This window comes from Tachypleus tridentatus, chromosome 10, assembly GCF_004210375.1.
Source record: "Tachypleus tridentatus isolate NWPU-2018 chromosome 10, ASM421037v1, whole genome shotgun sequence".
Taxonomy (NCBI): domain Eukaryota; kingdom Metazoa; phylum Arthropoda; class Merostomata; order Xiphosura; family Limulidae; genus Tachypleus; species Tachypleus tridentatus.
The window spans coordinates 159,505,123-159,517,922 of NC_134834.1; the positions used below are offsets into that span (position 1 = coordinate 159,505,123).

At 32.9% G+C, this 12,800-nt stretch overlaps 1 protein-coding gene across 3 annotated transcripts in view; it reads left to right on the top strand.

Annotated features, from left to right (window-relative positions):
* Nucleotides 1-12,800, top strand: part of Spt7 — a 29,899-nt gene that overhangs the window by 10,931 nt on the left and 6,168 nt on the right. For all 3 annotated transcript variants that reach the window (XM_076464885.1, XM_076464886.1, XM_076464887.1), the window contains exons 5-7: nt 3,558-3,667; nt 6,088-6,209; nt 12,505-12,689. In XM_076464885.1, coding sequence (XP_076321000.1) covers nt 3,558-3,667; nt 6,088-6,209; nt 12,505-12,689 — 417 coding nt within the window. The remainder of the gene's footprint in view (nt 1-3,557; nt 3,668-6,087; nt 6,210-12,504; nt 12,690-12,800) is intronic.

A 12,800-nucleotide genomic window follows, 5' to 3' on the forward strand; every position in this document is an offset into this window, starting at 1 on the left:
TTTGTGATGGTGCTTGGGTGGACATTCACAGCTCTGGCAACATCTGATCGAGATTCGTCTGCTTCCAAGCGACCAATGGCGTTGTTGCGTTGTGCTTCAGTCAGTCTTGGCGTAACTGTATTGCGTGTCGGTGGCTTAACACTGAGCTAAGGAAACCGAGAACCCATCACTTTTATAGGGACTTTGCACATGTTGCACTTGCAGAACATGCAGATCTCTCAAACAAATTTATTGGACACGCATGCGTTTTGGCGAAAAATCCGATGTTTTCCTCCGTTTTCAAAGTGCACAACTTTTATTGTCATTTTGGTCTGACAATCAGTGCCTGAACACGTGCAACATCACATACTCTGAGCTTGTAACGTTATTACATATATTTCTCTTTAAAATAACAAAAATATCCCTTTTGCATTTCTTGTTTTGAAGAGTATATTTTAAAGTAAACAGAATAGTGGTATAAAGTCTAAATATGAGTGACTTTTTATCACAAAGTAAATGCAGTTGCAGTTGGTCTGTTGTTGCAATCCATATTAGTTTTGAGAAAGTTTTGACTTCAAAATAGAGGTAGCTGAAATAGAAAAATCTAGAAAACAATATCTATAGAGACAGAATAATAAGCAAAAGGATTTAGAAATCTAGCCTGTAATAATTTTTTAGGAGTGAAAATTATTTTTACACATTTATTTTACTGTTGTATCTGTTTTTATGATTGGAAGTAGGTGGAGATAAACATAAAACCAAAATTAACCCAAACTGAATTTATTTTTGTTTTCAGTATTTTTTATAAAATACAAGGCTGCTGAACTATGCCAATAACTTGATATTAAAGTGAATGAAGCAAAATTATTTATATATGTTTGCGAGCCTGTAAACATAGTGATTATTTATGAGATAAAAACTCTATGAGACTTACAAATTTAGTCATAAATTTTGCTTATAAGCTTCATGTCAAGGAAGTATACCAATTCTAGTATATTCCAAGCTCCTAGTAAGATTTAACATCTATATATTTGCAGGGTTGGTAATGTTATTTAACGGATCAGTCTGAAATGCATTTACCTCATTGAGAAAAGCATTTGTTTTATTTAAATGCTAAGTGGTGTAACATAAAATATATGTTAATGTATTAATAGAAGAAAATGTCACCATTGAGAAATATGTATTAGTATCTAAGCTGTGTTAATCTGAAAGTCCCCTAGTGGCACAGTGTTTGTGTTGCTAAAATCTAGGTTTTGATAACCATGGTGGACAGAGCACAGATAGCCCATATTGTAGCTTTGTGCTTAATTACAAACAGTCAATCAAAAAAACCAGTCTACTGAGTTATTAAGTAGCACAGAACTATTCATTTACTCCTTTTTAGACTGTAGGTGTCACTGATATTACCTGTTGTTTTCTTTTCATAGTGGAAGTACTTGACCACATTCCATAAAACATAGTGCAAACTTACTAAATAATATGTAGTTCCAATGAAAAAAAGTGTGATTTTATTTACTAATTTTATTATTTTTGTAGTTCTAAGATTTCCAAAAGTGATTTATAAGATGCTGTTTCAGACAAAAATTCCTTAAATGTACTTCATTTCTCCTAGAATTTCAATTTTTATAATGTTGGCCAGAAAGCTCCATTTTACAGTTAGTTTCAATGTACTTAATAATCTTTAACATTTCTCTTGATATTTTGCTAATTGCACAGTTACCACTTCTAGCTCTAAATCATAAACAGAAAAACTAACACAGATGTATTGGTGGCCTAGGACTTCACCTCTCACCATTACCTCTGATAGGCTAGATATTGTGATTTGTGTAAACAATATTCTTGATCGAGTCAAAGTCTATTTATATCTTAATTAATAATATAGTTTGTTTTAAAAAGAGATGTTATTTTATTTGTATATATTGTTTTAGTATGATAATCATTGTAGTGGTATTCAATGAGTAAGGGTTTGAGTGAGAGTATTCTGTCTTTGCTGGCATTAAATCTGATGTGTTTTAGTAAATCAAAAATATTCTATAAATTTCAAACAGATGTAATTTAATACAGAAAAATTTTCAGGAATGAATAAAATCTCTAAAGAAACTATAAAAAGTTTCAGATTTGTGGTTTCTAAAGATTATAAATTGCACATCAGAATTCTTTGTATACCTGTACCTGATCTTTGGATAGTAAGTATCTCAAGAAGTCAAAAATTATCTTTAAAACAACTTTATTTGCTCCATTTATATAGGAATATTTGAAAATCTTCTACCACATCATTTTTATCCATTAGCTCTAGCTATTTTCAAAACTGAGCTTCATTAGTAATTGTTCAGACCATATCATAAAATGGTGGTGTCAGATGATTGTAATAAGAAAACCATTAACAGAGAAAGAAAACTGTGTAAAAACAAGACATGAATAATTATGTTATGGGATAAATAGTTTCTTAGTAATTACAAACCTATGCTACAACATTGGCAGAAAATTTCTAAAAATTTGATAAATGTGTTGTTTCCGGGTAAGACTTCTTGGAGCTGCAAAGAAATGAGAGTTAAAATTTTTAAAATAATTTTTATTTGTGAGTTAAACTGAATAAGTATTATGTGACTTAATAATAAAGTATCAGTTTTAAAATACTTCTTTTTGTAAAAAATTTGTCAAAATGGAGATAAATTATTGTTTTCAGTTAAGTTTTGAAACTTCATATGTGAGATTGTAAGAAAAGCTCTGTGGTAGGATTAAGGACACTTGAAAGCAATCTGTTTTTTATGTTGAAATAATGAGTGTTTAGGTAATTTTTTTCTGATAAAGGTAAGAAAAATGTAAACTTTGCAGGACATGTTTTGTCACTACTTTATTATTTGAAAAAGTATGATCATTATTCAAGAAAACCTTTCTCTGTTACAATTTTTCCTCTATTGTCTGATTAACTAATAAATTTGTGCTAAGAAGTAAAAAAATGCCTAAATTGCATAAAAGATGGAACCAATAACAAAAATGTCAATATTCTATTTTGAATAGTGTGTGAGAAAATTGTGGCTAAAGTGGAATATATTTAACATTACTAGAATGGATACTTCTGATATTCTCAGATACATTCACCTAACTTATTAGTTATGGCTCTATTTGTACATTTACAGAAACATTCAGATAAGTAGGTGGTAGAAAACTAACATCAATGTTTTTAATTCTCTGAAGTATGTCAAGGTGCATGTTTTATAAGTTCATAACATCAGTACCATAGGTTCTTTCAGTTTGAACTCTACAAGCTCATTTTGAGTACATATAAGATTATGGCACATTAAATTGATTAAGTTTTCTTTTTTATAATAAAATGTTCAAACATGCTTTCTGATCATAAACTGTTTATTTGAATATAATGAGACTCAAATTCATCTGTTCTGTACAAAATAAGTTTACCAATGCAATGGCGCATATATACACAAAAAGTTAAGTACACCTATTAATCTTTGTTCTTATTATTTTCCTAAACCTTCTGTTATGTTACAGGTCAGTAGCATCATAGAAAAGCATATTTTTAACATCATTATTATATGAATATGTAAATTCATTTCTAGTGATTTTGTAAGAGGGAGAGGGAAGCCACCTCCAGAACTCAGTTTTCACGTCATAAGACAGATTCTCAGAAAAGCTGTGGCAGCTCTGTTTGCACATGTTGGGTTTGACAGTAAGTTTTATTTTGCTTTTCTCTTAGTATTTCTATAGAATTAGTAAAAATCTGCATTATTCTGAAGTTATACTGATTGGTGCTAGGTACATACACCTTTATTCTGAAGTTATACTGATTGGTGCTAGGTACATATGTCTTTATTCTGAAGTCATGCTGATTGGTGCTTGATACATACGTCTTTATTTTGAAGTTATGCTGATTGGTGCTAGATACATATATCTTTATTCTGAAGTTATGCTGATTGGTGCTAGATACATACTTTTTTTTTGTGTAGTCAGCAATTAGTTTTATAACAATTCAGAGGAAAATGAGCAAAAAAAAGATATATGGGCTAAAAAGTCTATTTTCCAGTTTGCTGTTTTAATGCATAGATTTATTATTTTAGACTGTAGGTTTTAAAACCCAAAATTGACAAACAAATTCTATGTATGTAATTAGATAAACTTCAGTGCAATTGTGCTTTGTACTATTGCCTTTATTATACAAAAATGTTGTGCTAACAGAAAATTGGAATAGAGAAAATGGATAGACATACATTTTTGTAGTAAGAAATGAAGTTAACACTAATTTGTATCATTACTAGATTCAGGTAGATATTTAAAAATTTAACATTTATAAATGAGTTATAAATACCTAAAATTATTATATTGTGATAGATGATTATGTATCAACAACCATGATAGTGGTTCATAATAAGGATCACAAAGCCCTGATAGAACGTTCAGGCAAAAAACACCTTAAACAGTAAAGATTCATTTCAACCAACACTTTAGAACCTTTATGATTGACTGCTAAGTAAAGCACATTTGTTAAACTTACAAGGAAAAGAAAGTCTGCTCATAGTGGCCTGTTTGTAATTTTATCATCATTCTGTAGTCAGCCTATGACAAAAACAGTTTGGTATGTTGCACCAAAACATTTTGTAAAATACTAAATAAGGCACTGTGAAGGTCATAGAGGTATGAAAAGTCAATGTGTTTTTTATATATTTTATGTAACCTAAAAACATTGTAATTTTAGTGTAAATAATGTTATCCCCCTGTAGTTACATTTCGTACAGATATATGATGTTTGTTTAAAAAGATTAAGTACAGGATGAAACAGGAATTAATAGCCAATAGTAGCTGGACATTAGATGACACTGACATGTAGATACTCAATACTTTTACACTATACAATCATTGTCTTTATGAAGCCAACTTGTACATTATGTATAAAGTGAAAGAGTTAAAAAAACAAAAAAACAGAACACGTGATATTAAATATTATTACACACATTTGTAGAGAAATTACTTTAAGAGACATGAAGGTGTATTTAAAATAAAGTTTAAGGATATATGTGCCTTATTTGAAAAGAGTGCATTTCTACTGGCAATTTTATTTGCATCTAGTGGGAGTTGTGTCTTCATCTAGGCACATGTTTCTTCATTGCTATGCATTATATATATAGAATTTAGTTACGCAGACACTATAAATGCTCATTATATTTTCAAACAAATCTCCAGCTGCAGCTTAATATTTTACAGCTAAAACTTAATGTGGTCAAATAGTCAATAGCTACAGTAAATCATGATAAAAAGCATCAGTTGGGTACTAGTTCAGCATGAAGAAATGATAGTAAATGAGATAAATAATGCATTGGAAATTCAAAAAACCTGCAAATAGTAATTGTAAATAAAAGTAACCAAGCAAGGCTGGAGATACTGTAGACATTCTCCACTCAAACTACAAATTTCTATTCCTATTCTCACTTTACCAACAGTAATTATCGGTAACAGCATGGAAATGGAATAAGGGTTAGTAGTTTAAACAAATAATGTATATATTCCTTGTTGATGAGAAATCTACCTGAAATGAAAATGTATCTCAGAATGGCTGGTATGGGTATTAACATTTTTACTAATAAAGCAGAGGACATACTCTCTAGCCTTGTTTACTTACCTTTTATATGGCCCCTATCTACAGGTTTTTAAATTCACAATTTTTTTATTTATCTTGTTAATTAAATAATTATTTCATATTAGTAGTTGAGTAGTTTGTTAGGTTACTTTGGAACAAATTTCAGGAGTCATCTTGTTTTTTCAAAGAAAATAAATCAAAGCAAACAGTATTAAAACTGTGTTGCTTAGGGTGGAAATAATTTTAGTTATGACAAAAAAAAGATAGTTATTAAAACACAGTAGTTTTAATTTTTTTCACAATTTTTAAGAAATCATAAGGACATAAGTGTTAAGTAGAGTTTTTCTTTAATTTATCATTTGTCTAAAGAAAATGATTTGAGAAATGATGGTTGTAACTTTAAATTGCGATATGCATTTATACATTTATATTATATAATAATATTACTATTTAATGATGTGCTATTTATTATTTTTCTAATGATTTTTTTACCCTTTTTAAAAACAATTTCTTAACAGCCACCAGTGAATTAGTCTTAGAAACTTTAGTGGATGTTGTTCATGACCACTATCTCCGTGTTTGTCGTCTAATGAGGGTTGCAAGGGATAGAGAAGCACTGACCGGAAATACTGCATTTGTGGTCAGTAATTGTTTATTAAAAAGAAATAAGTTCTTAAGATCTTAGATTATGTTTTATGTTAACTTGCTTTTTAAACTAGTTTTGTAATACATTGACAGCAAAAGATAAGCAAAATACACTAGGATAGGTAAATATTTTGACACATGACTGACTGCATACCAAAACTTCCTAGCCTCTGTATGCTTTGTGAAATGTAAAGGTGAACAGCAGGATTTCTTACAGTTTATCTTTTCAGAATTAAATAGGTGGGGTGGCTCAAAATCATTATTGGATAAAAAAAAAAAAGAGAGCCTAGAAAAATATGTGAAAGTACATGTACTGTATTTATCTCTCTTAATATTATTTTCCATCTGATTTCTGATTATGGTTGTTACCATCTATTAATGGAAAATTTCTTTCCTACATGTATACTCTTTAAAAAAAGAAATGCAAAAGGCAAAATATGAGACAAATTGTTAACAAGTTTATTCCAGGTAGTTCTGTATGACATGTGTGAAACTTTGCACATTCACTGCTGAACATCCAAAGTCTGCAAAGGCAAAGTCCACGCTCACTAGATGAAGTTTAACGTCACTCAACTTCAATAATGAGTATGCCCCCCGTGAGCATCAATAACTGCTTGGCAACTCCTGCCCATGGAAACGATGAGATGACGAATCACATCCTGTGGAATGGCTGTCCACTCAGCCTGCAAAGCTGCTGCAAGCTAAGGTAGAGTCTGAGGTTGAGGTTGTCGCTGTCGCAGACGTCGGTCCAACTCGTCCCAAAGATGTTTTATGGGGTTTAAATCTGGTGATCTGGAGGGCCAGGGAAAAACGTTGATGTTGTGGTGTCTCAAGAAGACAGTGGTGAGTCGGGCTGTGTGAGGATGGGCATTGTCATGTTGAAAAACGTCGTTGACGTACACCATGATGGGTTGCACATGGGGCCTAAGAATCTCGTAGACAGTTGTGTGTGGTCTGATTGGAAATCCTACGCAGCCCTGGTATGGTTGAGGCAGTAGGCATCTCAGTGGTGGTCCTATCCCGAAGGTGATGTAACCGGATGTTGCGATCTTGTGCGGGCGTGGTCACACGAGGTCTACCAGATCGTGAACAGTCACGAGTTGATCCATGTTGTTGGTGATGATTCCATAGCCTTATGATGGTGCTTGGGTGGACATTCACAGCTCTGGCAACATCTGATCGAGATTCGCCTGCTTCCAAGCGACCAATGGCGTTATTGCGTTGTGCTTCAGTCAGTCTTGGCGTAACTGTATTGCGTGTCGGTGACTTAAAACCAAGAACCCGTCACTTTTATAAGAATTTTGCACATGTTGCACTTGCAGAACATGCAGATCTCTCAAACAAATTTATTGGACATGCATGCGTTTTGGCGAAAAATCCGATGTTTTCCTCCGTTTTCAAAATGCACAACTTTTATTGTCATTTTGGTCTAACAATCAGTGCCTTAACACGTGTAACATCACATACTCTGAGCTTGTAATGTTATTACATATATTTCTCTTTAAAATAACAAAAATACCCCTTTTGCGTTTCTTGTTTTGAAGAGTATATATATCTTTTATTGTAATACATTAAGCACAAGAGTAAAACTATTAGTCCCAGCATAATGATTAAATTGTTGGAAAAAGTTATTTTACATTTCTGTGGAAAGTGGTAATTTACTAGAAGATGGATTCTAAGACCCATTTGTTTATTTAACTACAGATTATTCCTAATCTTATTGACAAAGTAACCATTGATGTAGTGTATTTGGTCGTATATGTGAAGATGTGGTAATAGCTTAGTATGGGTCATAACAAGTACTAATTATAAAATGTTTTTTTTCTCAGGAATATTGGACATTTAGGCATGTTGTTGCACATTTTTAAACTTGGTTATTTTCAATACCATTTACTATATTTAAAAAACAAAATGAAACATTACCACCCAGCAATATCTTTTGTGTTTTGGAAAATAGGAATAGTCAGGATTATTTTTAATCATTGTAACTTGACTTATTGGTCATAAAACTGATTGTTAAGTATCAGCCTGTTATTAATAAAACTTATTTATGAACTTTGAACCCTTCTGTGTCTTGTGTTTAATAAAAGAACTGCCAAATGGATATTATTTTTATGTGATCTTAGTGCCTGATTATATTTTAATGTTTAAATCTCCCACAATTTAAAAAATAATTTCAAAAATGTGTTTATTGTTGCTTATGATTGTATTCTTAAAATGTTAAAGTAAAAGTTTGGATTGATGCCTTCCCATTTTTGTTCAAGTTGTATATTCAGTAGACTAACTGATACACATTATGAAGTAATATACAGACTAGAGATCTTAAAATGTCTAATCTATTGATGCTTCTGTCATACTTGGCCATGAGATTATAAGATGTGTAGGGCATTATAATGTTGTGGTCAATCCCACTATTTGTTGGTAAAAGAGCAGCCCAAGAGTTGGCAGTTTACAGTGCTAAGTTAGGGATGGATAGCACAGATAGCCCTCATGTTGCTTTGCATGACATTCAAAAATAAACATGACAACCTATGTCAAACAAGTTTCATTTTTTTAAGGATTTGTGTCAAACAGGTTTTATCCTTATTCAGGATCTGTGTTTTTGTTATAAAACCTGAAGCGTGAGAGTTTATCAAGGTTACATGTATTTGAAAATACATAAGAGTCATAAAATGGTATGTGTAGACGTGTGATATTAAGAGTAATCTCTAGCACTTCTCACAAAAAAATGAGTAAAACAAATAAACAAGATAAATTTCAAATGGTTGTGAAAAGATAATGTGTGTGACTACAAAGGCATAATTTCCATTCAAGGAAACTTATATGATATTGCTGAATGTTAATACTGTTGTTTCCTTTTGTAATTAATAGAGGTTTATGTTAGAGTACTTGAAAGTATTGTTGTTTTTCCCCTTATACCGTAAAAGATCTTTTTAAGAGTAATTATTTTTCAATCAAATACATAATCCTGATTATTATTAATGACTATGTACCATCTTTCACTCAAGCTTTCATTTCCACTCTGATAGAAGGAGCTTCCTTTGAGACAAAGGCTGCCCTTGATCTTATTCATTGTGAGTGGCATATCTGCATGGGACTCTGAAGGTGCTTTTGTCCATGATCCAGGACAATCTGGAAGGAATTTGGATTCTCTTTTTCTAGTGCCTATGTTCACTAAGTCAGCTTCACACAAGGCCAGTTTGGATTAGCAACCTCTTGCTCCATTTATTCAGCTACTCAATTGAGTTTTGAGGTGTGATGGTTTTCTCTTGTTACCTCTGTATCTACTTCTTGCTTGATGGCTGAAAGGTCTAAGAGTGACTACGTAGTTTTTCCTCCTTCATCTAATACTGCTGTTCATCCTGGGAGATTTACCACTCTTTTACATGGCAGGGTGAATATACCCTGTCCCTCTCATTTGTCTGAATGGCATGCTTTGACTTATCACCACCAGTTGGATGTATGTTTTGGTTCTGCAGACTAGATCCTCTTTTGGACATGTGGGGTTTCAGACTGGACTCTGTGATCACTTTAAACATATCACAATTTCTTGGATTTATCTGACCCTCACTCTTGCACTGAAATATTTTTCTACCCCATTCCCTCCCCAAGCCAACTTTTTTTAGAAGTCTATCAGTGAACTCCACATCAATTTGAAAACGAATTTGTTTTTTTTGCTGACTTCTAATTTGGTAATATTATCAGCTTTTGCTCTTTCTTTGGTTTCCTGGCTTGTATATTGTTGGGATTTATTTGGTAGAGATGCCATGTTGGAGGGAGTTTGGTCTCCCTGGTGTAAACCCTCTGTAAGTTACATAAGGCTTATTTTCTGTGTTAATTAATATTTGTATGTGTCCCAGAAGCATTAGAATCATGAATTGATGTCCCCTATTTGCTTTTTTTTTTCTTTGTTATTGTTAGCCTCTAGACTTTCTTTTGCTTTTGCTGAAAGTCATGGTGTGACTGTTTGTCATGTGTCCCAACCCCCAGCTTCTGTTCATTGCTCTTTTGATACTGAAAATAGATCTGTCCTTAGTTTTAAGGCTCTTATGCTCAGGCATAATTATCCTCAAGCATCAGTGACAACCCTAGATGGGTGGGGTCTGTGGGAATAATGTTACAACAGTTGAAGGACACCTTAAATTTCTTCATCACATATCCATGGGTATTTCAGGTGTTCTGGTGTCAGAGGTGGTTATATCAGTAACTTCTCCAAAACCATTACCCTCCCAACCTGTGGTATTTTCACTCTTAACATTTCAATGATTACGCATAGATCTTTGTTCCAAGTCTAATAGATAGCTATTAAGCAAGGGGTTGAGTAGTGAGTCAATCCCATTCTTCCAGAAATTTATTTCTATTTATTTGTTGTGCTCAAGAAGGTGTCCAATTGTCAAACTTTCTCCTCTCAACTATTTCTTAGATCCTCTTAGGTTCACAATGGAATCCTTTCTCAATTTATTTTGGCATTATTCTCCAAGTCTATAGATGACCAATGTTACTGATGTATTTGTCCACATTCTCATAGTGAAGTCATCTTGCCATTATCTACATTTCCTGCAGAGGGTTCAGATTCTGCAGTCCAGGAATCTACTTTTTGACCTAGCATCTGCACCATGTGTCTTCTGCAGAGGGGTACAAATTTTTCTTTATACTTTGGTCTTGCACATACCTTATCTGGATGACTAGTTACTTCTGATACCATCTTGTCAGTTGATGGAAAAACATGCCCAAGGTCTCCTTTCAGAAGCCACCAAGGTTGCCTTTCTTATAATAACCAAGAAATTCATCTGGGTGTCTTTTTTCAATTTGTTTTAAGCCAAGTTCAGCCAACTCCCATCCAGCTCTAGGCTATTTAATGGGCAGTCAAGCTCTTACTTACATGGGTGGTTTTATCTTCTTTGAGGATGTGGGCATTCCCTGAATAACTGATTCCTTTGGTTATAGCACACATGCAGTCCCTTCAGTGTCACTGTGTAATTGATGGATCAGGAATTCTCATCCATTGACTTATCCTGTCTCCTTCAAGAATAACATCTTAATTCTTCAGTGGTTGTTGGATCAAACCAATATTGTCATCAGAGTTCCTGTACTGTTGCAGTTATACTAAACTGGTTCAATTGCTTTAGCAACCAATGTGGAATAAAGAGACCAAGAACCCTTAATTCCAACTCTGAGTTGTAGAACCTTGGCTATCTTATTGAGACTAGTATATAATGATGATTAGTTATGTACTATTCCTTCCTCAGTACAAGAACTAAGATCTGGGTGAAGAGCATACTGTTCTGGATTTAGTACAGTTCTCCCACTCGAGTACCATTCCCTGATCTGTGCAAATGCTCTTCCACCTTCTCAGTGTGGGATTCTTGCTATAAGTGTGTTTTGGAAGTTAATAATTTCCTAAATTGAAAATGTTTCACCAAAACACTTATCTCCTCTGATACTCTCCTGTCCTTCCTACACACTCAGAGCTAGTGTTAGAAGCTGGGATGGTGTCTGTCTTGAAAAAGTGATAATATTATATGAATAAGGTGTTTGTACAGATTCTCTGGATAGAGGGTACATCAATGTAAGTGGAGAGTATGTTGTCAAGGGCAGGTAAGTGGGGTATAAAAGACTGGAGCAAGCAAGAAAAATCAGACCAGTACATAAGTGTCAGAGTAGGTAAGTATTATTGGAAATACACTTTTATTTTAGGAAAATTTTAACTTGTAGACAACTTATCTCAGTTGATGACTGAGAATGTCATCTAATTGAATTGTTGTTTTTTACTAAGGAAATATTTAATTTTATATCTCATTTTCTATATTTCATAATGGTTCTGTAATAGAAGAAAATAACCAAAGAATGTTTTTATTTTTTTGAGTTTTCAACATAATATAAAGAATTAGGTAAGAGTATTTTTTACTTAAAAATGGGTAGAAAAGTTCCTGGAATACTTTAATCAGTGGGTAATGAACATGGAGGGGCTGACCCTCCAATAATTTTTCATGTGAGCTAACAGATCTTTTGTTTCTTCTCCTTATATTTAGAGACAAAAGTGTCTCAGAAAGAAAGAAAAAAAAAAGAACAAATATCCAATCATATGGAGTTATATAAAACTATAAGTTCTGTGATATGGAAGAAGCTGTGCTACTTCTTGGATATCATTCTGCACAGATATGTTGTGTCAATAGGTCAGATACCTGATGGGTCTCCTGGTTTTAAACATATTCATGCTCCACTGTGCCTGTTTGCCTTTTATAGATCTTAATAATATATTAATAATTATTTCTATTTTTTTATTTCAGGATGTTATTGAACAGGTATTTCATGAGATTGGGCTTGGAAGTATGACGGAGCTTCACAATTTTTATCAACACCGGGTTGTAGCTTACCATAGAGGGATGATGAGGATTTGTCAGCAGTTGATGCATGACTATGAGAAACTGAGAAGACCAGAAGTTAAACCTACAGAGGATAGTAAATTGACAAAGTGAGTCATGTATTAGTGACCATATAGTTCAGCATGTCTTAAAAACCAACATATGGCTCTGTGTATTCAGTTTTATTACTTAGCTAAGATATTTAAAGAAGAAAATTCAAT